Genomic DNA, 24,504 nt, shown 5'->3' on the forward strand with positions numbered 1-24,504 from the left:
TTATCTTATGTATTATTGTGGCTTTTTTGCTATGTAATAAAAATTTTCAACAGTACTGGAAACAGTACTGTTTCTAAATGTAAAAAGCATTGACATTTTTTATTAAATAGGTCATATATATATATATATATGTGTGTGTGTGTGTGTGTGTGTGTTTGACACAGGTCAATGAACAACAGCTTTAAGACAGTAATATTGTGATCTAACGGATTCCTGTTGAGGGCTCTAGTGGAAAAGATAAGCAAAATCTAATCATGTTCTCCATTTAAAACATTGTTTATCTAATATATCCATGCCTTGCTTTTCACAACTGAGGATCGAATACCGTTTATTAGTAGGCTTCATATGATGGGTGACATAATGTAAATTATATTGATTTTGGTGTTACTGTGTGCCAGCGTCCTCCTAGAAACTACATTGACCAATCACGCAGGCGCATAGCAGTGACATCACTAAAGAGGCCCCGCCTCTCCGGACTGTATGATTTTCTGTCAATGCCATGAACAAGGGAAACGGTGCACTGTCGGTCAAAAAGGGAATACCGGCTTGGTAAATGGCGAAAACCTACGATTATCTGTTCAAACTCTTGCTCATAGGGGACAGTGGAGTGGGAAAGACATGTCTCCTGTTCAGATTCAGCGAGGACGCGTTCAACACCACCTTCATCTCCACAATCGGTCAGTTCACCGGTAATATGGGTATAGTGAAAGCGTCCCGTTATATGCGAGGAAGGACAATAGTATCCTAGTGATCACTTAGTTGAAACTGTAATAATTACGTTACTTTTTTCTTTTGCTTAGGTAAAGTAGTTTAGAAAGCAACTGTTTTATTTTATTTTTATAATCAATAATGTGGTTATGTAAAATATTAAAACATCTGGATATGTATTTGGAAATGCAGGCCTTTGAGTAAATACTATTCAACTTGCTTATTTATCAAAATGTAAAAATAAACAAATAGACAGATAAACATAGATAGGTAGATATAATGTACACTCTATATAATGTATGTATATAAAATGTATATAGATATACATATACTATAGAAACAAGGCTGTTGGCTCTCTGAAGCTGTGAGAGTTATATTTGGCTGAGGACAGATTTATCTACTTTTAACCTGTTAAACCCCGCACAGTAATGGCGTTTTATAAGTTCAAGGAGTCCACACAAGAGAAATGCAAACATTTGAATGGGCTATATATGCATTCTGTGTTTTCATTCAGTGTCCTGTAATGCTAATGGTCCCAAGTCAAGTTTATTGAAGTATTCATGTTTGAAAAGATGTTAGATGTTAGAAAAACATTCTTACTATTTCTCCCAGGCTTAAAGCATATCAAATACCCCAAACCTAACCATGATTTTAATAGGAAAATTTACCTTTGTGAACCACTCACAGAAAAATGAAAAGTAATTGACATACAGTACACCAGTCATTTGTTTTGCATTAATACATATGGAATGAGTAACCTATTATTTTCAAGGATGCTTCTTTTCTCATAATTAATTGTTGGATAGGTGGCTAGCTAAAATGTTATGCCTGTATTGTGTAAATTTGAAATTCTTTGTGTTGATTGTTTGGTCTCTATGGGAATAAAAATCGTACCTTTTTGTACGAGCCAAGTCGATATCTTACGATTTTGCCATCTCCTATGAATTATTATGAGTTGTCATGAGACTATGTTGGATTATTTTCAGTACAACAGCTAGAGACAGAATTACAGAAGAATAGCATATTTACTGAATAATACGAACACAATAATACAAATAGGTCTATGTGTGTGTGAATGTATGTATGAGAACTTTGCAGGGGTGTATCTCGAGTCTTGCTGCACAGAGAGTTTAGTCATATCCTTTGTCAGTTTTTCCATCTGTTTAAAATGTCACCATCCCCTGCCTTTGTTTGCAATGTAGTGGGGTTTCTAAAGGCCGAAACATACTTCATGCAAGTACGCGAACACTGATGTGAGTGCCTGGCTAACGCATGGCCTATGCGTGGTCCCGTTGTACTTACTTAACGTGCGCTCTTACGTTGCTCTGGCGGTTACAAACCTCACACCACAAGGGGGCGATTGAGGTTTTTTAGGCACCACGAAACCGAATCATGAAAATTTGACTCTGTGGTCCAGTGTATTATGAAGTCAAAAAGCCATCCCAACATGTTCAATATGACTGGATATCCATAGCTAGTTGCGGCATCTCCGCTGCGGACACCTTTCCATATCTTCCAGGCTCGGACAAATCGCGCCCGTATTTGTTTCAATTTTCTCTTTACAACGTCATTATCAGAATTTAGGGAAGCTGCAATTTCTTGCCCAGCATTTTCAACCGTTGGTTTATTTGAATGGAGAGGGGACGATGGGTTGCAAATATGTTTGTATAATCTAACTTGTTCGGCAAGACTTTTCTCAAATTGCTGCTCCGTCGTGACAGTTGTTGACTGAAAACAGAAAATCCACTATAGCACCCCTTGCGGCAACGCAGAGCGTGGGTTATGAATTGGGCCCTGACACATTTCACAATACAATGATGCATAGAATCGAGTTGCGTAGCAAGGTGCGTCTGCGTTCGCGTACTTGCGTGAAGTATATTGGGCCTTAAGACTGGACTTGCTTTCTGAGTTAAGCTTTGCAATCCCCCTGGTGGCACACTCTCTCAATAAAAACCATAAAAAAATCATCACTTCATCACAATCCCTTTGTATAAACAACATTTCAATGGCAATATCAGGACGGAGTGCTTGGGGAAGTACAGTTACTTTGTGATCATAAAGGGAGCAGTGTAGGGTCAGAACTGCAGTCTCATAGATGTAGACTTGACCATGAACAGAGGGGCTGTTTGAAACTGTGTCATGGTCTCGTGACATTCTCTCAGCCGATCTCAGCATTCTTCCGCCAATGCATTTGACCAGCATTGTTGTTCTTGTACCAGGACGTCCGTAACCCCAGTAGTGACCACTGTACATATTTCCTCATACTTCTCTGAGTTTCTCTTAGGGTTGTGATGTTACTTAAAGGGACAGTTTGCCCAAAATAAAAATTATTTCATAATTTGCTTACATCATGTTCTTACTGTGTAACTTGTGTTTTTGATTCAAGCCAATTAGGAGTGATGTCTTGGGGTGGGTGTGAGAAGAGTTAGGGGTCATCTGGGTGGCCAGTGTTCTCTGAGCCTGACACTAATGCAGGTTGTTGACCTGAACCTGTCCCAAGAGTCTGATGTGTTAGTCATGCTGCTGTTGGTCAGGTCCTGTGGTGTCATCTGCCCTGTATGGACACTTCTTGTATGGAAGTCAGCTTTTATCAAGGCTTATTACAGGGACATTGTCTTGCTCAAGGGCATGATGGTGGTAGCTTATGAATCAACCCTTGTACGGTTTGTGAAAATGCATATATGAATAATTACAGCATCACATGTCTGTTCACAGTGTTTGGAGTAGGGATATCAATATTTTAAAGTTTTAATTAAATAATTTACAGGATGTGGCGATTAATCAAATTAATCACAATTAATGTTATTAATCAATATTAGAAATATAAGAAAGGCCCCAAATATAAATAATTGAATATATAATGATTCAATTATTATAAATAAAATAAATATTATAAAAATCACAATCCAGATGAGTAAAATACATTACATTATTGTGGCAGACAAGCACAAAGTTGATTTGGCAATATAAAAAAGTGGCTTTAGAAGGCAATATGTTGTTAATTTCCATATCATTGAACATAAACCTATTATTGGTATTATTGGTAATTTAGGTCTCCTTTACAGATTTCTTTCATCAGGCTCCTACTTATTGGTCACAGGGTTGGGGAGTAATGAAATACATGTAACAGGATTACATATTTAAAATACAAAATATAAGAAAATTGAAATCCTACATATAATAAGAAAAAAAGTATATTTTATAAGAACCGCAACTGTCCCTTATATTTATAGAAAAAGACATTACAGTAATGTGTTATATGTTCCAAACTGTTCCAAGTCAGTTTTTCTAAAACTATATTCAGTTGATATTGTTACATTTATATTTTAAACATTTTTTTGTACACAATGTATAAAGTCCTTCATATTTTTTAAATAAATAGATACATTTTAGCCGACTATTCAATTAACTTGTGAAAACCTCAAAGTTTAATCAGTTTTCAAAATTATTGTTAGTAGCTGCACTATTTTATGCATAAATCTTTTTTTTAAGGGACAAATTACAGAGTGCGCCATAAATTAAATATTGTGTTCATATCACTGTTCAGCCTAGAATACCAATAGTTTTTGTCCGATTAATTTCTTTTAAAATATAACTTCATGGAATGAAGAAATTGAGCAAAATCCGGCCCGACAGGGCAGCAGGAAATCACCTATCTCTCAACACCATACATAGCCTTGAGATGTCAGATATACAGAAAACATAGAATCTTAAGTCTCTATGTTGCGCAGTAAACATTTGTGTAAAAGCAGTCTCAGAAAACGGTTACCTCGTACCAAAATGGAAATGATGAATTTTTCAATAACCAGGCCGAAAAACAAAAATGTCAAAAGGAGTGGTTTAACACCAGGAACTGATAGTGGCTCATTATACTCAATCACTACACAGCAGCATTGCTGGTGTCGTTGATTCCATGCGTTTGCAGGCAATCATCTCTTAAAGAACTGATCAAGTTTCTGTTTTTCTCTGTTGTCAGGTATTGATTTCAAAATCAGAACTGTTGAGCTCAATGGGAAGAAAATCAAGCTGCAGATATGGTAAGCAGTTTCTTTGTCAAACAACTGCATGTAGTGCTTGTGTTACACATCATGGTCTTCCTGTTAGCAGTTATAATGCTCACCCAACCTGTCAAGAGCTTAGAAGAGAAGTGAAGGATGGGACATGCAGACAACTGTGCTGTGAAGAGGCTTACATCCATGCCACTCCCCTCTATCTGCATGCTCGACAGGATATTTATGTACAAACTTGGGAAAGAGCAGGGAGGGATTCACTGTAAATGTGAAGTGTTTTTAATGAAATAGTGGTAATTTTAATGAAATCTATCTGGTTGTTTAACAGGGACACAGCAGGACAGGAAAGATTTCGGACTATCACCACTGCATACTACAGAGGCGCTATGGTAAGACTATGGTACTTACAATCACACGGCGTTCATGGAATCATATAGTTGTATGTTGTATATGTGCTATTTTCTAACAATTGTATCAGCACATTAAATGTTACATATCTCTACTTACTTTCTTTTCAGGGGATTATGTTAGTATATGACATCTCCAGTGAAAAGTCATTTGAGAATATAAAAAATTGGATCCGCAATATCGAGGAGGTAATTTACTACATTACAGTATTACGTTTGGATATACAGTCTGAATACATAATTATGCTCTCATATGGTGTACATACATTTTTAGCTTGAATGTTTTTTCCGTGTAGCTTAAAGAACTGCTCTTATTACTTGTTTTAGCATGCATCATCTGATGTAGAGAGGATGATCCTCGGAAACAAATGTGACATGAATGACAGGAGACAGGTGTCCAAAGAGAGAGGAGAGAAAGTGAGGCCTTTTACTTCTTATCAGCTTTTTACAATTTTCTCACTCTTTTAGTTTTTGTTCTTTTTTCTTTTCTTTTTTATCCCCTTTTCTCCACAAAGTTGGAATGCCCAATTCCCACTACTAAGTATTACATGCTTATGTTTGCTATAAATTATGGTGTAATAGTTTGTGGAAGCAATTTTGTATTTTTTTTTACTTAGTTGGCAATAGATTATGGGATAAAATTTCTGGAAACAAGTGCAAAAACCAGCGTAAATGTGGAGGAGGCCTTTTTCACCCTAGCCAGAGACATCATGGCCCGACTCAACAGGAAAATGGTGAGCCACATTACATAGTGTATCATAAAGGGATTTAAACACTTTGAAAATATTCTCTGACGTCCCTCTCTATTCACCAGAATGATGGCGGTCATGCAGATGGTGGGGGGCCGGTGAAGATCTCAGAAAAGCGCTCCAAAAAGCACACCATCTTCAAATGTTCTCTGCTGTGACTCTTCTGCATGAGAGGATACATTTACAGGCTTTGTCTCGGTGGCAGCCACAAATGCTCTTTTGGTAAAACATATCACATGAGCCCATGCAAAGAGCTGCAATATCAGGCCCTAGAGCTGATGAACGTTTGTGTTTCCAAGCCCTTTTAGTCAAAATGGATCAGAAGAATGAAGCAGATTTAAAAGATTTGGTTGGTTCAATCCATGGTTGACTGGAAGAATAAGAGATGTTTTGTTTGTTGTGTGGTGATAATCGTGATCTTGATTTTGTCAGTTCATGTCAAAACTAAAGATAATGGATAAAAAAATGAAGGGTTTTGTATAAAGGGAAATGAAAATGAAAATGAAAATCCTGTAATTATTTACTCACCCTCACGTCGTTCCAAACCTGAATGAATTTCTTTCTTCTATCGAACACAAAAGGAGAAATTTTAGCAGAATGTCAGAGCTGCTCTCTTCCATACATTGAATGTAAATGGGGATATGTGGCTGTCAAGAAAAAAACTAACAACAAAAACACCTTAAATGTGCTGTAAGCGATTTTTTTTCATGGAAAAGTATGCAAAAAATGTTCCTACTCCCTTAAAGATATTACTGAAATAAGTGTCCTGAGATATCTCCCCGGTCTTTGTGACAGCTGTAGACTTTGTAAAATTTAAGTCATTATTCACTGAAAATCTCACCATTCACTTTCATTGTATGGAAAAGAGCAGCTTGGACATTCTGCTATAAATAACTCCTTTTGTATTCCTTGGAAAAAATAAAGTCATACAGGTTTTGAGCGACATGAGAGTAAGTAAATGATAACAGAATTTTCAGCGTTGGACGAATTATGTGTTTATGTTCAATATTGTACACAAATAATGCACATGCTGTCTTAAAACATTTGCTGATGATGGCATAGATATGCATTAAGCGTTTTTAAATTAGTGAGAGTGAGCATTTTGTATTTCTGAATTAGTCAGCAGTTTGTCCGTATTATTATAGAGTTTGTTTTGTTATAATATGTTGCCAAGTGTCTTTTATACTGCACACACACTGTTTTCTTGCACTGGTTTTGAAAAATTAATTTATGAAAATCCATATAATGTGGCTTTTGGTACTCCCATGGATTAAAAGCATACATGTGTTTTCAATGAGCTCTCCTTACAGGCACAAGTCCATGTATAGCACAGATAGACATCTGTCCATCCACTGGAAGGTTACAAAGATGGAAACTGACAGCTTCAAGATGGATAGAGGAACATCTTGAGGTCAGGTGTCATAGGGAACACGACTTACCTGGCAAAATCGCAGTCAAAAGTATGTGAATATCTGTAATCGCTTAAGCCCTGTGACATTTTTAGAGACATTTCGTGATGAAGTTTATATCATCAGCTACTTAATTAGCATCAATTTGAATCAATGTATTCATTTGATAAAAACAGGCTACTTAGCCACAGACAAGCAAGTGTAGATACTAGAACCATTAAGGTCATGTGTGAATTATTCATTATAATCTGTTATTTGAATAAATAGGCCACTAATGCATGCTTATCAGCCGTTAATGAATTGTATTAAGAAGTCTTTATTAAATGGAGCGATTTTTCTATTCCAATTTGATATTTCTCTCTCTTTGAGCTCTTTCTCATTGTTTAATTGAAAATAGCCAGTGCATAAAGTTGTATGCACATGTACAGCCTTTCTTTACTGTTTACATAACTTGTTACACCTTAGGCTCTTAAAAGAAACGTGCAGTTGCCAAAAAGTGGCATATTTATTATTATTATTATTCTGTTTGTATAGTTGTTTGTTGTATAGGTGTATTTGTCAAAGGACACAGGTTGAATGCTATTGGTGTTGACACTGGTTATATCTGCACTTTTGTTTTCAAATGTGAGACATTTTGGTCTCCCATTTAAACTGCACTAATGGTTGCTTCAGAAGAGGAAGTAGATGTAGACATCAGCAATAAAATGTCCCCTTTTGGGATTGCCTTTTCTAACAACTTGTGCTGACATTGGGGACCTTAATGCCTTTTATCCATATCCATTTATCTAAGTTGGACTGTTTAAATACAGAAACTGCCACAATACTCTGAAAGAATTTAGTGGCTAAATGTAGCATGACCACTGATATTCAGATGGGACCATTGATATGCATGTATTGTATCATATTTGTGATTGTATGACCTAACTTTTAAGGAATAACCGTGTTACTGTACTCTATATATAATGCAACCTGCTATTTAAAAAAAGGTCACTATACACTCATTTAAAGCTTGTATTAAAACCATAAAGAAAATGTGAACAAGAATTTGAAATGTGGTTTTATTGTAAAATGTTATACTACAGATATAACCAAAGTAAAGACTGTGTACAACAATTCCTGTCTTGTTTTTTTTCATTGGTTCAGTCTCTTGCCTTGGTTTCTGTTTGGTAATTCATCATTCAGATCAACAGATGGCGCTGTTGTGTAATCTTACAATAGACAGAACCAGAAAACGTAGCTCATTGCTAAATATTGCTAATCTTTAGCAAGACTACCTGCTAGATTCAGCCTTTTTGCATTGAGTTAGATGCCGTTTGTCTTTAGATTTCTTCAGTTTCCTTAGCCTTACTTATTCTCTTTTTCAGCTTATATACTGTTATTTTGCCCATTCGAAAAACCATAACCATGACACATAAATGGCATGAGTGCAAATGTTAGCAGTGCAGTGAGAGAAGTTAGATACTGTTACGTAATATTTTGTACCTTAAGTACATTTGGAAATATATTTAGTGCAAGCACACATATCACATAAGTATTGCATTTACAAGAGTTACAGATGCACTGACAAAATGTACCCTAACTTAAGCATGTTTAGTAACAGTTGTCCTAAAGAGCACAACAGTCTGGTTACGGAAGTAAAAATACCATTTATTTTTTCTATAAGGAAACTGATTTTTAATTATAACTTAAAAACCTTTAAAGACCAACCTACCATAAACTCCAATGTTGTTAATCGATTGTACACACTTCTTTGGAAGCCATTAGCCATGCTTGGTATTACATATAAATAAATAAAAATGTATCTTTAATAGCAAAATATCTGAAGAAGAACTACACTACCCATGACCCAGAAGAGAAACCATACACCAATCAGAGAATCACAGCAAACAAACTGCAGCAAAAGGGCTTTGCATCAACCACCTACTTCCATGATGCACTGCAAATGCCCTAACAGGGTTGATCTCCCAACATTCTCAAAATACTGTCAATTTGCAAATATCTGAATATTTTTAGTGTGTAGCTGTTTGTGCATGTAAAAGGTCTGCAAAGTTACAAAGCACAAAGTCCAAGCCAAAGGGAGTTACTCTCTCCCACAGAAAACATTGCTCCTGAACTGCCTGAAATGCCTGGTTTGCAGTCCAGCCATTACTTCCGTGCATAATGACCGCCTCAGGAATGTGCAGCTCAGGAAGCCTCGGGAGCTGAAACTTGGTTATGGTAAGGAGCATTATATTTCCGTCGCATGCTTAAAGCAGTTGACCAATCACAACAGACTGGGCCAGCTGACCAATCAGAGCAGACTGGGCTTTTTGGAAAGGGGGGCTTTAAAGAGACAGGAGCTACAACAGAGCATTTCAGACAGAGGGTGAAAAGAGGTGCTGCAGCAATGTATAGTATGAGAAAAATTATATGTTTTTTGAACATTAAAGCATGTAAGCCTATTCTAGTAGACCCAAAAATAAAATTATGAACCTGTAAGTGAGTGTAATATGGACTCTTTAAAATCAACAACTTTAAAAAAATTTTCCCCCCATCTTTTTAATTCAGTTGGGTCTTTTTCTGTTGTTTTTTTGAAGTTGTTGCTTCAAATTAGAGTTTGCAATGTGATTCAACTGGGATCTGGTTAGTTTGGTTAATGGCTTAAAACTTTTCTGAATGATTTTATGAAATCCCTTTGGAAGAAATTAATGGGAAAAATTACTTTTGGAACCAAGATGGCTGAAAAAGTGGGCGGGTCACTGTTGCTCTCTACTGGACTCCCTCTAGGACTTCCCCTTTGTCCTCTACAGCTTATTTGAAAATGTGTTCTCTGTTGTCTTTCCTTTATCAGTAGAGTCAACAGAGACTCTAAATGCTCCAGCAAGGTCTCTCTCACTGCTGGATCCATAGGTCCTTTTCATGCTGTTTCCTAAGGACTTGCAAGGTTTTGTAGACCAACTCTTGGATCTTCCAGGGAGGAAAACTGTATCTTCAGGCTGAAGCAGGTGGCTACTGTCAGCTTGGAATTCAGAACCGCTGGCACCTGCATCCATGGTCATCGTATACTTTTCAGTCTTCTTCTCCTGACTTTTTTCATTTCTGAGACCTCCTTCAGGATCAACTTCTGGTTCCTTAGTCCCCCCTTGCACAATATTCAGACATTTGTCCCCTTCCTGAACTGTCTCGCTCATTTCTTCCTGTTTTACTCGATCTACATCTTGCTGTCCCTCTTTGCCAGTTGTCCCTTCTAAGTGTTGCTCTCCATCCTTTGTTATCCCATCTTCTGTTCTCAACTGAGTACTTTCGTTACTCATCAGTGCATCTGAAATGTCCACTGTCTTCTCCCCATCTTCCGTGCCCTTCTCTTCCTTACTGTATGTAGAACAAACTCTCGGCCTCTGCAGCCAAATCTCATCAGAATGCTGCCTTACCTGTAAAATGTTGCCAAATTTTTCAATTTGTTCTACCAAGGGTCTAACCATCGATACCTTTGGTGTCTGATCAAAAAGACTGGTATTTACCTTATACTCATAGCCAGCACTCCAACGTCTCATATCTGAAGACCCATCCATGCCTCCCCCCGATTGAGTCTCTTCCCTTCCACTTGTTTGATCAATCAAGGTTGTGCTCCTACATCTTTGTACAATGGATGGCGATGTGCCCTGTATTCCTTCTGGATAGTATCTGAATGCTTTCACCTTTTCAAGAGGGTAGGAGATAGTTGCCTCAAGTTTAGCTCTCTCCATCATCAAAGCCTCTTTTGGTGTGGCACAATCTAAAGAATTCTGAATGTCAGGAACTGGATATTTTGGTGATTCTGGCTGAGTCCCTTCAACGCGATTGACATTCTCGACTTCCTTCTCACAGGGGAAAATCCGGATGTCCACATTTGAGCCGAAATATCTTTTTATCCCTGAAACATCTACCTCCAGGTTCTGCCCATATTCTTTTGTGTTGAGGTGTGTAGTGCTTATTGTTTTAGTCTGATCCCCCTCTTTTTCCTCAGGTGGACGGTCATCAACACCGAGGTAGTAGCGGTAAAGGCTGTATCCATCAGCACTGTTGATGCTACTGTGACGCTGGAGGGAGGACGGGTCACAAATAGAGGAGGTTGTTGAACGGGTCCGGGTTAGTTCAGAGTGATCGATTCCTACTAATCTCTCTAGGGCATTCACCATTCGGCTGTGGATATCTTCCAGCTGGGACAAACGAAGATCCACTGTCTGAAGGGAGGCCTTCATTGTGTTCTCCCTCTCATTCACCTCCTCAAGACGCATGGACATGTTCTCAACCCTGACAAGGGAAAAGAAAGGGAAGATGTGAATTTTTAATGAATCATCAAAATTGAGATCTTTGACAAAAACTGAGGTCTTTTTTACAGAAAGCTTGGTGAGTTTTACCATTTTTGTAGACTAAATGCCAAACTGTTGCACCATTGAGGTAATGTCGTTATAAATATATTACTTAACAATACAAATCAATCAATTTAAATCAATTAATGGGAGGAGTTTCAACAATAGTCGTCTTTCAAATTACCTTTCATTTGTAATCTTTATACGCTCATCATTTGAGGACTGTTCCTCATCTTCTTTCTCCCTGAAATATTCCTCCACACATTGTTCCTCAAACTCATACAGCATTTTCAGCTCCTCCGGGGTCAGAATGAGCTCTTTAGGAAAAGCACAGAGAATACAAGACAATCTCAAAATGTTATTTTATTAGTCAGTTTGTTAATCACTACCACCTGCATCCTAATCCTTTATAATGTCTCTTTAATTTGGTATAATAAATTTGGTCATACTATTTCATTCAAATATTTATCACTTGTTCTTTTAATGAGTTTATGAGACTTACTTAATCCTTTATCCTTCTCATCCAATTCTCCCTCCTTTTTCTTGCTACAGCGGCAACAAAGTCTGCGGAACAGGATGTAAAGGTGGCTGAAGATAATCATAGGTGGAGGCAGTACAGGCCTGTCATGGAAGGTCATGATCAGTTGATATCTCTGGAACTTCCACACCTGGTTGGAGATGGACTTAACCTCAAAGAAGGTGTTGCTAGAATGGTAGAAAACGCATACCATAAAAACTAGTTAATTAAGTAAATCAGCTCTATGGAATTGTAACTAGAACTAAACATTTTGGCCAAAACAATATCTGATAAAACATCTTATATGTTTCAGCCAATAACTGTTTTGTTTTGAAACCTTGCATGCAGAAAATAGTCATTAGACCATAATGTATCTAAAATGATGTCAATAATTAAAATAATCAATTTTCAAACACTACAGAGAATGACCCTGTACTAAATATGCTGCTCGACGACCTGCTTAATTTAGCTTGAAATGTAATGAATAATTTATCAAACAATTCAAAGCACTCTTACTTGAAGACAGCAATGAGTAAGTTGACGAGAAGGATGTTGGCTACTAACAAATAGCAGGCCATGATGGCGGGGGTGAGCCAGGCTCCAGGAATGCAGGGCGGAAGTTTTTTCCCATCTTCATCATATAAATTGTCTCCACAGGGGGCTGTTTTGAAAAAAAAAAAATCCTTATTTCTGTCATTATAGTATCAACCAAGAATTAGTTAAGTTCAATAATATTGGTCTGTCTTATCACAGTTTATCATAACCTGAAATGTTTATCAGTTGCCTTACGGTTTATTTCCATTGCGTAAACTTCGAATTCCAGAAGGGAAGAATAATGGAGAAGAAGAGGCATTAGTTCACCCGAAAACCACAACAAAGTATGCAACAATACAGAATCAAACCAACATCTGAATCAATAAACAGGAACAAGAAAACAAAGAGCTGCAATGTGTACTGCAGAGTACTACTTTACTACAACTTTTCCAACCACAAAGCAATGGCAGACAGCCTGTAATATGGTTATAGTAACCACAGTTTGACAACAGCTTTTTCTGTCTCCAATTTAAAAATGATACAAGACTGACTACTATATCTAATGGTGTCCAAACACAACAAGAAGGATGCTATGCATGACGATAAAGGGAAAACTGCCACCAAAACTAATACTAGAGGGGAAATATAGACATCCATGGATGTAGGATCAGACTGTTTAAGGCTGACTATCTACCCTGGAGGCAGGAAACAAAATCTTACTATAAATTCTAGTCTTACGGTCTATCGAGTCTGCAAACACCTCTCCGTAGATCATCCAATAGGGCATGTAGAAGATATTACGGGCCAAGCGCCACGTTGGCTCCTCGTCCGGGTGGAGGATGGCCTGTCGTGCCACACCAAAACTCATCAGCACCACCAACATGATCACCACGAAGTACAGCATGTCAATCATCTGTAAAACAGACAACAGTTCAAAAACCCAGTAAGTAATTTAATATTCATCTTTAAAGGGAGCGTTCACCCAAAAATGAGAATTCTGTCATAATTTGTCATATTGTTAGGGATTGAACAGCCCCAGTCACCATTCACTTTCATTGTATTTTTAAGTGCACACCTTTAGTGCTCCACAGAAAAAGGAAAGTCATACTAATTTGAATCAAGTTGAGGTGAGTACATGTTGACAGAATTTACAGTTTTGGGTGAACTATCCCTTTAGGCCCAAAGTACAGAACAGCTTTTGGACAACAAATCACATTTACCATTTTTCCTATCATCATGACATAGGGTCCAAGGTACTTGTTGACCCCGAATATATCCAGCACCCGGATATACCAGAAGATGATGTCCACACAGTAGATCACACGGCCGTAGCCCATGTACGGTTCACTCTGCAGCCTAAAAAGTAGCCCGATCAGGAAGGTGAAGATGGCCACCATGTCTGTGATGTTCCAATACTCTTCTAACCACACATTTATCTTTTGTTTGAGCTTGCCTGGCTCTGACATCAGGATCTGTGGAAGCAACAATGCAAAAAAACAGGCTATAAAACTGGTTCCTTGCTGTTGGGTTTTCTGTGAATAGCTATGTTTTTTTTTTTTTACAGCAAACCAGCTACAAGCAATTTTGGAGAGATATTGCCATATACAGGATACCTGTCTGACTTTCTCAAGGCCCAAAGTGATTATGTATGAAATGACGATCCACTCTTGTACTGAGGGCCAGCGCTCCATCTTTACCAAGACTATATAATTATAAAGCATGAGATAGCCAAGGTAGGAAATCTGTCCAAACATGAAGGCATGAGATCAGTGGATGTCAATCAATAATTCTAGTAGCTATATTATCTATATCAATGTTTATGCAAATGTATGCTACTTTGTACAAATATACTCACAGTATTGAACCAAAACTTGGTGAAAGGGGCATTATAGAACTCAAAGATTTTCTTGCCAATAGGAATCCGCCTCATTTTCTTATTACCCTCCTCTTCATCTCCTTTCTTAGAAGCTGCATCTGCATTGGCATCCTAAAAGGAAACAGAGTACTGGGTACTACTCAAAACATGTTGAATTCATAAAAACATCACACCTAAAATCTACTGTATAGAACCAAATCATCTCCAATTTAAAGCATGTATTGTTGTTCCACGTACTGTAAGACCTGTGCATTTACTGATGCACTAAGCTAATATTAGGTCATATTAGATCAACGGCTTTCAGTTATGTACGCTACAGTGATCTAACAAAGGAGGGTTTTGTTGGAATGAGAAAAAGAGTGATGCAGTTACCCTGCTGGACTTGTTATCATCATCCTTGGCCTTCCTGTCTTCATTATCTACCGAGGCTTGATGAGACATGTCATCACCAAGACGGAAGTCCAACAGCAGGATAAGGGGTGGGAAAATGAGACTTAGAATCACCTGGACACAACAAGAGTTTGCAGAGACTTGAGGAGTCAGTGTATTGACTAATACAACAGTTAATATTTTTAAAGCTAAAAAATAAAAATTATAAAAAGGAATAAATCAAAGATGCTCTTCACCAGTGAAGTAGCAATAATAACTGTAAAATGGTGCACAGTGACATTAAATAAATAGTTCAACCAAGAATGAACATTCTTTATTTAATTTCTGTTGCTTCATTATAAACCACCTAATATTTTAAATTTCACTAAATAACAATAAAAATATGATACCTTAAGTCCAGGGTTTTTGCCCATTCTCAGGCTGCCCATCCACATGTCAGTGAGGAGCATTTGACTGCAGGTGTGAGCGATAAAGTCTCTGTGCTTTGCGGCCACTGCCAGCTTCAGACAGGTGGAGTTACTCCAGTTCTTTAACTCGTATGTCAACAGCGTCATGGCCAGCTGCTCATCATGTTTGTAAGACTGATCCAGCAACTCATAAGCCAAGGTTCCAAACTCCCTGAATAAGAAAAGTATTTTTACTATGCATTGAAATAAAAATATTTCTTTATACTGTCTTTCTCAAAACACACGTGAAGCATTTGTGCCATTTTGTTCAACTTTAATAATTTATCATAATTTATCATTTAGACAATTTAGGCAGTACAGTGAAGAGGAAAGGAGGAATGGGCCGCAGGCTGGACTTGAACCTGCACGACCCGTGTAAGTACCATGGCTCATTTTATACTATTTTGAGACTAAATGTTTATGAATAGCAGTAGAGAAATATGAAAGGGGGAAATCACAATGTCCCTTCTGTCTCTCAATCAATGTTGTGTCGATGTAGTGACACTAGGGGTCGCTCTTGTGAGCCCCAAACACCTCTATTCTATTGAGGAATTTGCATGCCACTCCCCCAGACATACGGGTATAAAAGCAGAAGGAATGCCAACAATCATTCCGATTTTTTCTTCAGAGCCGAGCGGTTGTACTATCAGCGAGCTGAATACTACTGCTGTTCCATTCATCTCTTAAGAAGCATATGCTGTTGGATAATCGGCACATTCCCAGCGGCTTTCTCTTCTTCTGCACAACAAGGTTCCTTGGCTCCTGGACAGGACCACGACTGAGTTGGCATATCAACTGTCTAGAGTTGCTGGCTGTACTGCTCGCCCTGCGGAGGCTATTGCCATTGATCTGGGGCAAGCATGTGTTGGTCCAGTTGGACAACACAGCGACAGTGTTTATAAATCGCCAAGGCGGCATACACTCTCCTCGCATGTCGTAACTCTCCCGCCATCCCCTCCTTTGGAGTTAGCGGCGGTTGAGGTTGCTACGGGTCACTCACATCCCGGGCAGCCTCAATGCTACAGCGGATGCAGCAGGCGCGGTTGTCCCCCTCCAACTTGAAGGTATATGTATATGTATAGCTGACCACCATGATGCAGTGGACGGTAAGTCCCTAGGGAAGCACAACCTGATCATCAGGTTCCTCAGATGAGACCGGAGGCTGTATACTCCCAGGTCATGCCTCTTCCCCTCATGGGATCTCTCCGCGGACCTCGTGGGCCTTCGGGGAGCCCACTTTGAGTCGCTAGAGTCAGTCGAGCTGAAAGCCCTCTCCTTGGGCCGTCTTCAAGGAGAGGGCTTTCAGCTAGACTGACTATAGCGCCTGATTGCGTAGTAGCCGCTGAAATAGCCGGACCTCCTCAGCACAACTCCTGAACGAGAGTGGGTATTCCTTCTCCTTTTATACCTGTATGTCTGGGGGAATGGCATGCAAATTCCACTCGCCAATTCTCATTGGCCATATCTCAAAAGAATAGAGGTGTTCGGGGATCTCAATAGTGACCCCTAGTGTCACTACATCGACACAATGTCTCATTCCCTCCATCAGGGAATGGAGGTTACAACAGTAACCAAGACATTCTCTTTATGACTGCTGTAGTAAAGGAAGTCTCACCTTTCAGTTAAAAGAACCAACTGACTCATTGGCAAAAGTGCTCCCTCCTATTGTCTCTAGAATGAAAAATGGTTTTGTCTGATTTTGCAGGTCTTCAGCTGTGCAATTGTACCATTGTAATCATTATCATGTTTTGTGCTTCATAATGCGCCACGCATTCTTAGTTGGACACAGGTCAGGACTGCAGGCAGGCCAATCTAGCACCCACAATCTCCACTTACTGTATGTGGTTTGGCATTGTTCTGCTGAAGAATGCAGGGACATCCCTGGAAAATATGGCATCTGGATAGCAGCATATGTTGTTCCAAACTTTGCACATATATTTTGAAATAATGGTGAACTCACAAATGTGTAAGTTACCAACTCCATGGGCATTGAGACCCATACCAAGACAGACACTATCTTTTGGACTTGATACTTATAAAAGCTTGGATGTTCATTTTCCTCTTTAGCCCGGAGAACACAACGGCTGTTTTTCTCAAAAACTAATTGAAATGTGGACTCGTTGGACCACAAAACATGATTACATTTTTCTAATATCCATCTCCGAAGAGACCTTAGAGAAGCTGCCATCATTTCTGTACAGTGTTGATGTAGGGCCTCTGCTTTGCATAGTAAAGCATTAACTTGCATCTGTGGATACTGTGGCGAATGGTGATGACTGACAAACTTTTACAGAAGTATTCCCGAGCCCTTGACATGATGTCTATTACAGACGAATGACGGTTTTACTTTTTTTTTACTGTCACAACTTGGAATTTGGGTTGTACATAGGAGCTGTACTTGCATACCTATTGTCTAAATGGAAAACAGCTGCCAGGGAGTTATCGAGATGTCTACCTAATGACCTGATATACCTTAAAAAGACTTTTCATTAACTCACTTGGAGTTGTTATCGAGGTCCTGGGAGATGTCATCCACCATTTCACTCTGAGAAGACTCGTGAGCCATGGCTTTATAGAGCTTACAGGCCACCAGAGCTTTAGCCATGCCCTCCTCGCCCCTCTGCCACAGGAACAGAGCCATCTTCTGCCTCTTCATCAGCACTGCCCACATCATCAGCTCATGAAACGGGTACATGAAGCGGCTGACCTCGGGATCGTCCACATCAATTTCCTCCTCCTCTTCTTTCTTCTTCTTTTGCTTCTTCTTACCTTTTGATCTGGGTTCATCGTCCTAATGAGGTGAGTTGTGAGTGAATGATTTTATAAGAGATGTTATTTGAACTGATTGAGAATGTAGTTAATAGAGGGGACAATAATTTGATTGTACCTCCATTCCAAGAAGCTTCAGGGCTTTTGGCTGCAAATTAGGGGACATTAGAACACTTAGGATTTTGTACACACTGAATTGACACTTAAAACCTGTATTCAGTTAAGCAATCTGTGCTTCTCACTCTCTTTAGGCCATAGAGATTGTTGTAAAGAGTTCGGAAGTTTTTCCTTGTGTAGTTACAGCGATAGGCCCCGCCCATCAGGTACTCCACCACAAGTCCAATGTCAATCAATGTAATTTGGTAATCTGGTGGGAGGTTCCCCTTTGAAATCAAAACAACAAATGTTAGCTTTCCTGAGATTTTAGAAATATTAAATTCACCTAAATAGTGGGATTTAGTTTCTAGGTGGTTGCTTTGTGGCCCAGATCAAAAAAGCCCACTCCGAAGTCCCTAACAGGAAAAGTTATGCATCAAAATATTACTTTGATCAAGTCCCTATCCCTAAATATGAGCAAAAGTAGCCTAATAATGATCCTTGCCAAACACTATGTGCAAATAGCGATAGATGCTATTTACTCTAAGTGTAAATAGTGACAAAAAACAATTTCTTTGTATTAAGTGCAAATAGTGGCAGATACTATTTGTACCCCTAATTAAACACTAACATAGACCCAGTTTACACCTGGTATTAAGATGCGTTCCGGGTGATCCGATCACATATGGACAGTGCTCAATACAGGTCTAAACGGGGTCGGATCACAAAACCACATATGAATGTGGTAAAAAATGCATGTAACCTCAATACATTTGAGGTGTAAACGCTAATCCATGCTGAATGCATCCCAGCAACATTGAAGCTCCACCCCTCTCTTTGCCAGTTACGAGTGGCTTTAATAGGAAAAAAAACCTGTCAAATCTGATAAACTGTATACATGAACATGGGAACTTCACGGATCATCTTCAGTGTGTCTGATATCAACATGCAGGGACACTTATGAGAAGCACATACATCTACAGCTAAGGTTAATACAGATAATCCACTAAAATAGACTTTGTTGAAGTTTATTATCATGCACTTACATTAGCGATTGATGCATGTCATCATGAAACAGAGTCCCTCCCCTCCAAATCCGATCACAAGTGGTCACATGAGATGCATTTAAGTGACCAGGTGTAAACAGTGATGTGTCTAACCTGACCACATGTGATTGGATCATCTGAGACACATCTTAATAATAGGTACACATACCATACAGTAGAGGGGCATCACTACAGCGTGTTTATTGAGTTTATGTAGAGTTCCACAGACACTCTACAACCACCCCTACCCCTAAACATAACCCTAACATTCCCTTCCAAAAATTTCAACATTAACCATAGCATCACTATGATATTTTGTGGTAAAATCACAGTAACCACACAATTAAACATGGTTACTATATTAACATCATATTACTATAGTAGCACCATGGTTAACTGCATTAAAACTATGGCTTCTGTCTAAATATAAAACCATAGTAAATTGTACCTAGATCACACCTTTCTCTCAACTCCACAACCTTCACCGTGATCAAATCGTTGTGAGAAAATCAACTGTTTCTATTACGTTTTATTTATTATTATAAGTAAGTAGTATTAAAGCAAGTCTTAAGAGTGGAGACACAAACAGTGTTACAAAATGTGTGACAAAATGTGGATTTGAACCCAGGTCATCCATACAAAAGAAACACATTAGGTGTGTCCCTAACCGCACACTTCTGCACTATTCTAAGCCATTTTGTAGTGTAAGTAGTGTGAGTGGTATGTTTACACTGAATATGTAGCAAAAAGAAATGTACTTTAAGTACCTGGATTGACAGTTTTTCAACCATCAAAACATAGTATGGAATGTTGGACACTTCGTGCACTCACCGCACATGGCTTGCCATACATAGCGGAAGAGGCGGGGTTACCTGGCTGCGCTGCTGCTTTGACAAAACAGTTTTAAATAATGAAGAATTGAGCAGCTAGCAAAACCTCAGTGGATACAGCACCTTACAAATGTGAGTTGAATGCTTTACCATCACCCCAAGCTTTGTGAATATGTACGTTATTTAAGATACAAGTGTTGAACTGAGGTCAGCTAACATACTAAAGCTAGCAGCAACACAGCACGTGCGCTTGAAACGTCATTTCTGTCAGCTGTTTAATGGCAACCCTTACAAAAATCGAGAGTTCATGGCAAATTTGCCACAAACTTGCCACAAATTCACCAATGATAATTTTCCCATGCAAATGAGCTTTTTGGCAAACTTGCAACAGATTGCCCATTGTTGCCAATGGTTTTCTGGAGGTTCACCACTACCAGCGAAGAGCTGCAAATTTATGGTTAAACATTTGCAGCGAATCAAAAGATCATTTGCATGTGAAAATAACGAGTATCAAATTTGATGCAAATTAGCGGAAAGTTTGCGGCTAGTTTAGATTTTGTGTAAGGTGAATGCTTTGGTGTATTTTTTTTTTTTTTACATTTTTCTATTTGGGATGATACTACACTATCACTACAAAAAATGCATACACTACATGGCTGAGTGCACACTATATTTTGTAAGTGCATAGCGTGTGTTGTTTGGGACACAGCTATTCACACCTTTGCAACACCCCATGCCTCTGCAGAAATACTAGGGGGCGCAATATCTCTTTAAAAGTTTAGCTCACCCAAAAATTCAAATTCTCTCATCCTATCCCTGATATGTTTGATTTTCTTTCATCTGCTGAACACAAAAAATTATTTTAGAAGAATATTTCAGCTCTGTAGGTCCATAAATGAATGTGGAAAGTTCCAAAATCCACATAAGGGCAACATTAAAATACTCCAGACAACTTTGGTGGTTAAGTCCATGACTTCTGAAGCGATATGATGATGGTAGTAAAGGTGTAGGTGAGAAACAGATCTCCTTCTTCTGTTTTTGGTGAAACACATTCTTTGTACAGAATTGGGCGAGGAGAATTTATGATAAAAAAGGACTTAAATATTGATCTGTTTCTCACCCACACCTATCATATCATGTCTGAACACATGGATTCAACCACTGGAGTCATATGGATTACTTTTATGCTCCCTTTATTTGTATTTTGGAGATTAAAAAGTTTGGCACCTGTTCATTTGCATTGTGAGGACCTAAAGAACTGGAATATTCCTCTAAAAATCTTAATTTGTGTTATGCAAAAGAAAAAATTCCATACACATCTGGGATGCCACGAGGTGAGTAAATCATAAGAGAATTTAAATTTTTGGCTGAACTATCCCTTTAATTTCCAACAGATTATTGGAGTGCAAATTTCCACGGTGAGTGGCAGGTGCTATTTACATGTAGTGCAAATAGTCACGCTGAAATAAATTCTCCATTAAAATCCTCTCAATTAACCAGCTTTACCTTTTTAACATCTCTGACTACAATATGTAGAGTGTTGGCAGGTCCAAGTTTCTGTCAAAAAAACAAAAAAACATTTTTTTGTTTAACACAAGTCATGAGTTATGTAAAAATTAGTAATAATATTATGATGGACATAAAAAACCGTGAAAGCAGAGCCTGTTTTTATTTTTTGTTGTTGTTTTTTGAGGATTAAAAATTGCTCTCATGCTCTATTGTACTTGCTTCTTGATAAGCTCCAACATGAAAATAATTGCGGTGCTTACAGTGTTGTATAACTCCTCTAATCTTGGGATGGTTAGAAAATGGTGAATGTTTACACCGTTTTCAATGAGGAGTTTGACAAAGTCCACTCTGTCTAGAACCAAAGCATCAATCATGGCCTGCTCAAGGGAGTTTACCTAAAGAGGGCGACATAGAGCAAGAACAGTCAGTGAGGCAGTCAAACATACTGTAGCACTGAACTTCATGATACAAGTTAAATGTTAAATACTTGTATCATATCTGTTATTGTCGTTGCTTGGAACGTAGTGTGTCCAGCCTGTCATTTTAGAATGGTTCTCACAGTGGTCTACTACCTTAATTTGCATTATTTCACCAAAGTGTCGACTTCGAGAAGTACCGCAAAGGCTGAGGGTGGCTTTGTAAGACACTATTGCACTTTGACATTTCCTGAATAGCCATGCTGTCTTACCCAGTTGAGCAGTTCTAACTTCCTGGGGTCGGTTTCCTCTGGTTGTTCTGCTTTGGCTTTGCCTCCTTTGCCCTTTTTTCCTCTGGCTTTGCCTTTTTTTTGTTTCTGCTTGTCTTGGGTTGGTGCTGTGCTGGTGGAGATGGTGCTTGCAATGGCACTCGCAGGCTATGAAAACAGAAACATCTTCTTACATCTGTGTATGTACAGAATGTTATTTCTTGTGGCTATTATATGTAGTTTGGAAACAAGGCACATGTTTGACTCACTGGTAGGTTGTGTCCGTACACAAAGATTTGATTGCGTGCTATGTCCACTCTATTCCAAGCCAGAGCCAGGCTCAGCTGATCTGGAGCTGATGCATTTGTGCCTGAGACCCCAAACATACACAAACTTGAGTTATTTGCCAACCATGAACCATATTTCCAGAATAGGATATTCAGCCAACTAACAAAGGACAATGCATCTACAGTATATGAAGTATATCAAACTACACAATGAAGACTCTAAGACTTTATAGATATTACAGTTTCTGTTATTGCATGATTTGAAATGATGCGTGTTGTGAAAGGCGCTATACAAATAAAAATGTATGCAATTTTAGGATACCTTTCAGTAACGCAGTGAGGATGGCCATTTCAATGTCGTCTTGTCCCTCAGCGCCAATTCGAAAGACTGTTATCTACATATAACAAGTTAGACAGGGGCAGCAAACCTTAAAAACTTTAATACATTTAATCTAAAGTGTATTTATTCGCCATGGGAGAGAATGTGAACTCTTGGGGGGAAAAGGCATAGAATGAATGAACTAATGTGGTGAAAATGTGGATGAATGTTTAAAGGCATGTGTATTTAGTTTGCATACTTCACATGTTTTCGCACAGATGTCTCAACACAAATTTGCTTTATTTGATCTGCATTAACAGGAGTTAAAATTCCTCCTGTAGCATCTCCAAAATTCATACCCCACAAAAACAGCTAATTCCCCTCTGAAATGAGCTAATACTGCTTTCCTTGTTTGAGACGGCTTGTACCAAATACAATTACTTTGGCGCAGTCATATGTACGTCAATGCTAAATGCAATCACGCTGGTGAGTACGAATGGCACTTTTCCAAGACATTCCTGTGTTATAGCATGCATTGTTAATGAGTGGCTTATGGTTGAGTCTGGGTAGTTAGACTGACAACTCATGGTTTCAACTGATTGATGGTCTGCAGAAGGGGGTCACCACCTTAACTTGAACTCTTGATAGTATCGGAGGAACAAGCATTGCTAAAAAGATGTTTGATTTTCCTTTCATTTATAAAATGGACCTCATTACAAATTTGGAAATATATCATGTAAAATGTTATTTATAATGTAATTTAAGATAATGTGATTGATATGATTATATAATGTATTTTTTATAGAATTTATTTTCAAAATAAATTATATATACTGGTTCTTTTTAGGGATGTTGCCTGGAGGCAGTACTGAGTGACAATGGAAAGAAAATCAAGACATTTATTTTTATTTAATTACATATTTTAGTGAGATTGACTACAATTAGCAAAAAAGAGCAAAGAACAATGCTGTCAAACTATTTTATGGCATTGAACATTAGAGAAACTGATTTTACACTAACTGTTAAATGACAGAATTTATTAGAATTATCTAAGGTCAGTCAATAATATGATTACTTGTAGGAACCATTGAAATTTAAGTTGAACTGGAATGTGTATATTTATGTTTCCATAATTACTGAAGGCTTTTCTTCTTTATCTTCATGTTTATGTCTTAACGTACATTAAAATCTCTTTTTAAACGCTTTTCTTGATGGCCCATCTGAAGATGGAAGATTAGCCCATCTGAAGCCAGAAAACTTGATATGAAATCACTAGAATTAACAGAAGAGATGTTCAGTGTTGATTAGAGAGAAATGGATCCACCCTTCCTCCGCCCCATCTGCTCAGGAACAGGGTCAGTGAACATGGCTGTTTGGCAAGAACAGGTGGCACAACACCCTGATCCTAGTCCAGATGTACAGAGAAGATTATCTCCTGTCCTGAGGCAGTATTACTAAACACTTATCAGATCACTTACCCACAGTTAAAGCTGCTGCAACAGCACAAATATTGCCATTAACCGAGCTCACAGAGTTCACTGGACAGCCCTCTAGGTTAATCCTCTAGTAGTGAGTCTATAGATAAA

At 38.4% G+C, this 24,504-nt stretch overlaps 2 protein-coding genes across 3 annotated transcripts; one reads left to right on the top strand and one right to left on the bottom strand.

Moving 5' to 3' along the window:
• The first annotated feature begins 489 nt into the window (after nucleotides 1-489).
• LOC127640551 (ras-related protein Rab-8B-like) lies at nucleotides 490-6,737 on the top strand. The gene is made up of 7 exons (XM_052123172.1): nucleotides 490-677; nucleotides 4,685-4,745; nucleotides 5,047-5,107; nucleotides 5,237-5,314; nucleotides 5,453-5,542; nucleotides 5,743-5,859; nucleotides 5,940-6,737. Exons 1-7 carry the CDS (start codon nucleotides 554-556, stop codon nucleotides 6,030-6,032), a joined length of 624 nt encoding a protein of 207 aa, XP_051979132.1. The 5' UTR covers nucleotides 490-553; the 3' UTR covers nucleotides 6,033-6,737.
• An 88-nt stretch (nucleotides 6,738-6,825) lies between these two features.
• Nucleotides 6,826-24,482, bottom strand: LOC127640331 (transient receptor potential cation channel subfamily M member 1-like). Of its 2 annotated transcripts, XM_052122816.1 has the most exons (21): nucleotides 24,397-24,482; nucleotides 22,922-22,994; nucleotides 22,582-22,682; nucleotides 22,316-22,480; nucleotides 21,888-22,022; nucleotides 21,625-21,675; nucleotides 18,389-18,529; nucleotides 18,265-18,294; nucleotides 17,876-18,168; nucleotides 15,321-15,549; nucleotides 14,914-15,045; nucleotides 14,521-14,652; nucleotides 14,279-14,407; nucleotides 13,886-14,137; nucleotides 13,404-13,578; nucleotides 12,921-12,941; nucleotides 12,648-12,792; nucleotides 12,117-12,319; nucleotides 11,799-11,931; nucleotides 10,784-11,555; nucleotides 6,826-10,693 (listed from the first exon to the last, which is right to left on the bottom strand). In XM_052122816.1, the coding sequence occupies exons 2-21, from the start codon at nucleotides 22,947-22,949 to the stop codon at nucleotides 10,067-10,069; spliced, it is 3,894 nt and encodes a 1,297-aa protein (XP_051978776.1). In that variant the 5' UTR covers nucleotides 22,950-22,994; nucleotides 24,397-24,482; the 3' UTR covers nucleotides 6,826-10,066. The 2 variants fall into 2 exon arrangements, with proteins under 2 accessions (XP_051978776.1, XP_051978775.1); XM_052122815.1 differs by having other exon boundaries at nucleotides 6,826-11,555; nucleotides 24,397-24,481.
• Nucleotides 24,483-24,504: the final 22 nt, after the last annotated feature.

Source organism: Xyrauchen texanus, chromosome 49, assembly GCF_025860055.1.
Source record: "Xyrauchen texanus isolate HMW12.3.18 chromosome 49, RBS_HiC_50CHRs, whole genome shotgun sequence".
NCBI classification, from domain to species: Eukaryota; Metazoa; Chordata; class Actinopteri; order Cypriniformes; family Catostomidae; genus Xyrauchen; species Xyrauchen texanus.

Coding starts and splice junctions, on each gene's coding strand:
- LOC127640551 (XM_052123172.1), top strand. CDS start 554: ATGGCGAAAACCTACGATTATCTGTTCAAACTCTTGCTCATAGGGGAC. Junction 678..4,684: donor CACCTTCATCTCCACAATCG/GTCAGTTCACCG, acceptor CTCTGTTGTCAG/GTATTGATTTCAAAATCAGA. Junction 5,543..5,742: donor CCAAAGAGAGAGGAGAGAAA/GTGAGGCCTTTT, acceptor TTTTTTACTTAG/TTGGCAATAGATTATGGGAT.
- LOC127640331 (XM_052122815.1), bottom strand. CDS start 22,949: ATGGCCATCCTCACTGCGTTACTGAAAG. Junction 15,550..17,875: donor GACCTCGATAACAACTCCAA/GTGAGTTAATGA, acceptor TTTCTTATTCAG/GGAGTTTGGAACCTTGGCTT. Junction 14,138..14,278: donor GCCTTGAGAAAGTCAGACAG/GTATCCTGTATA, acceptor TTGCTTCCACAG/ATCCTGATGTCAGAGCCAGG.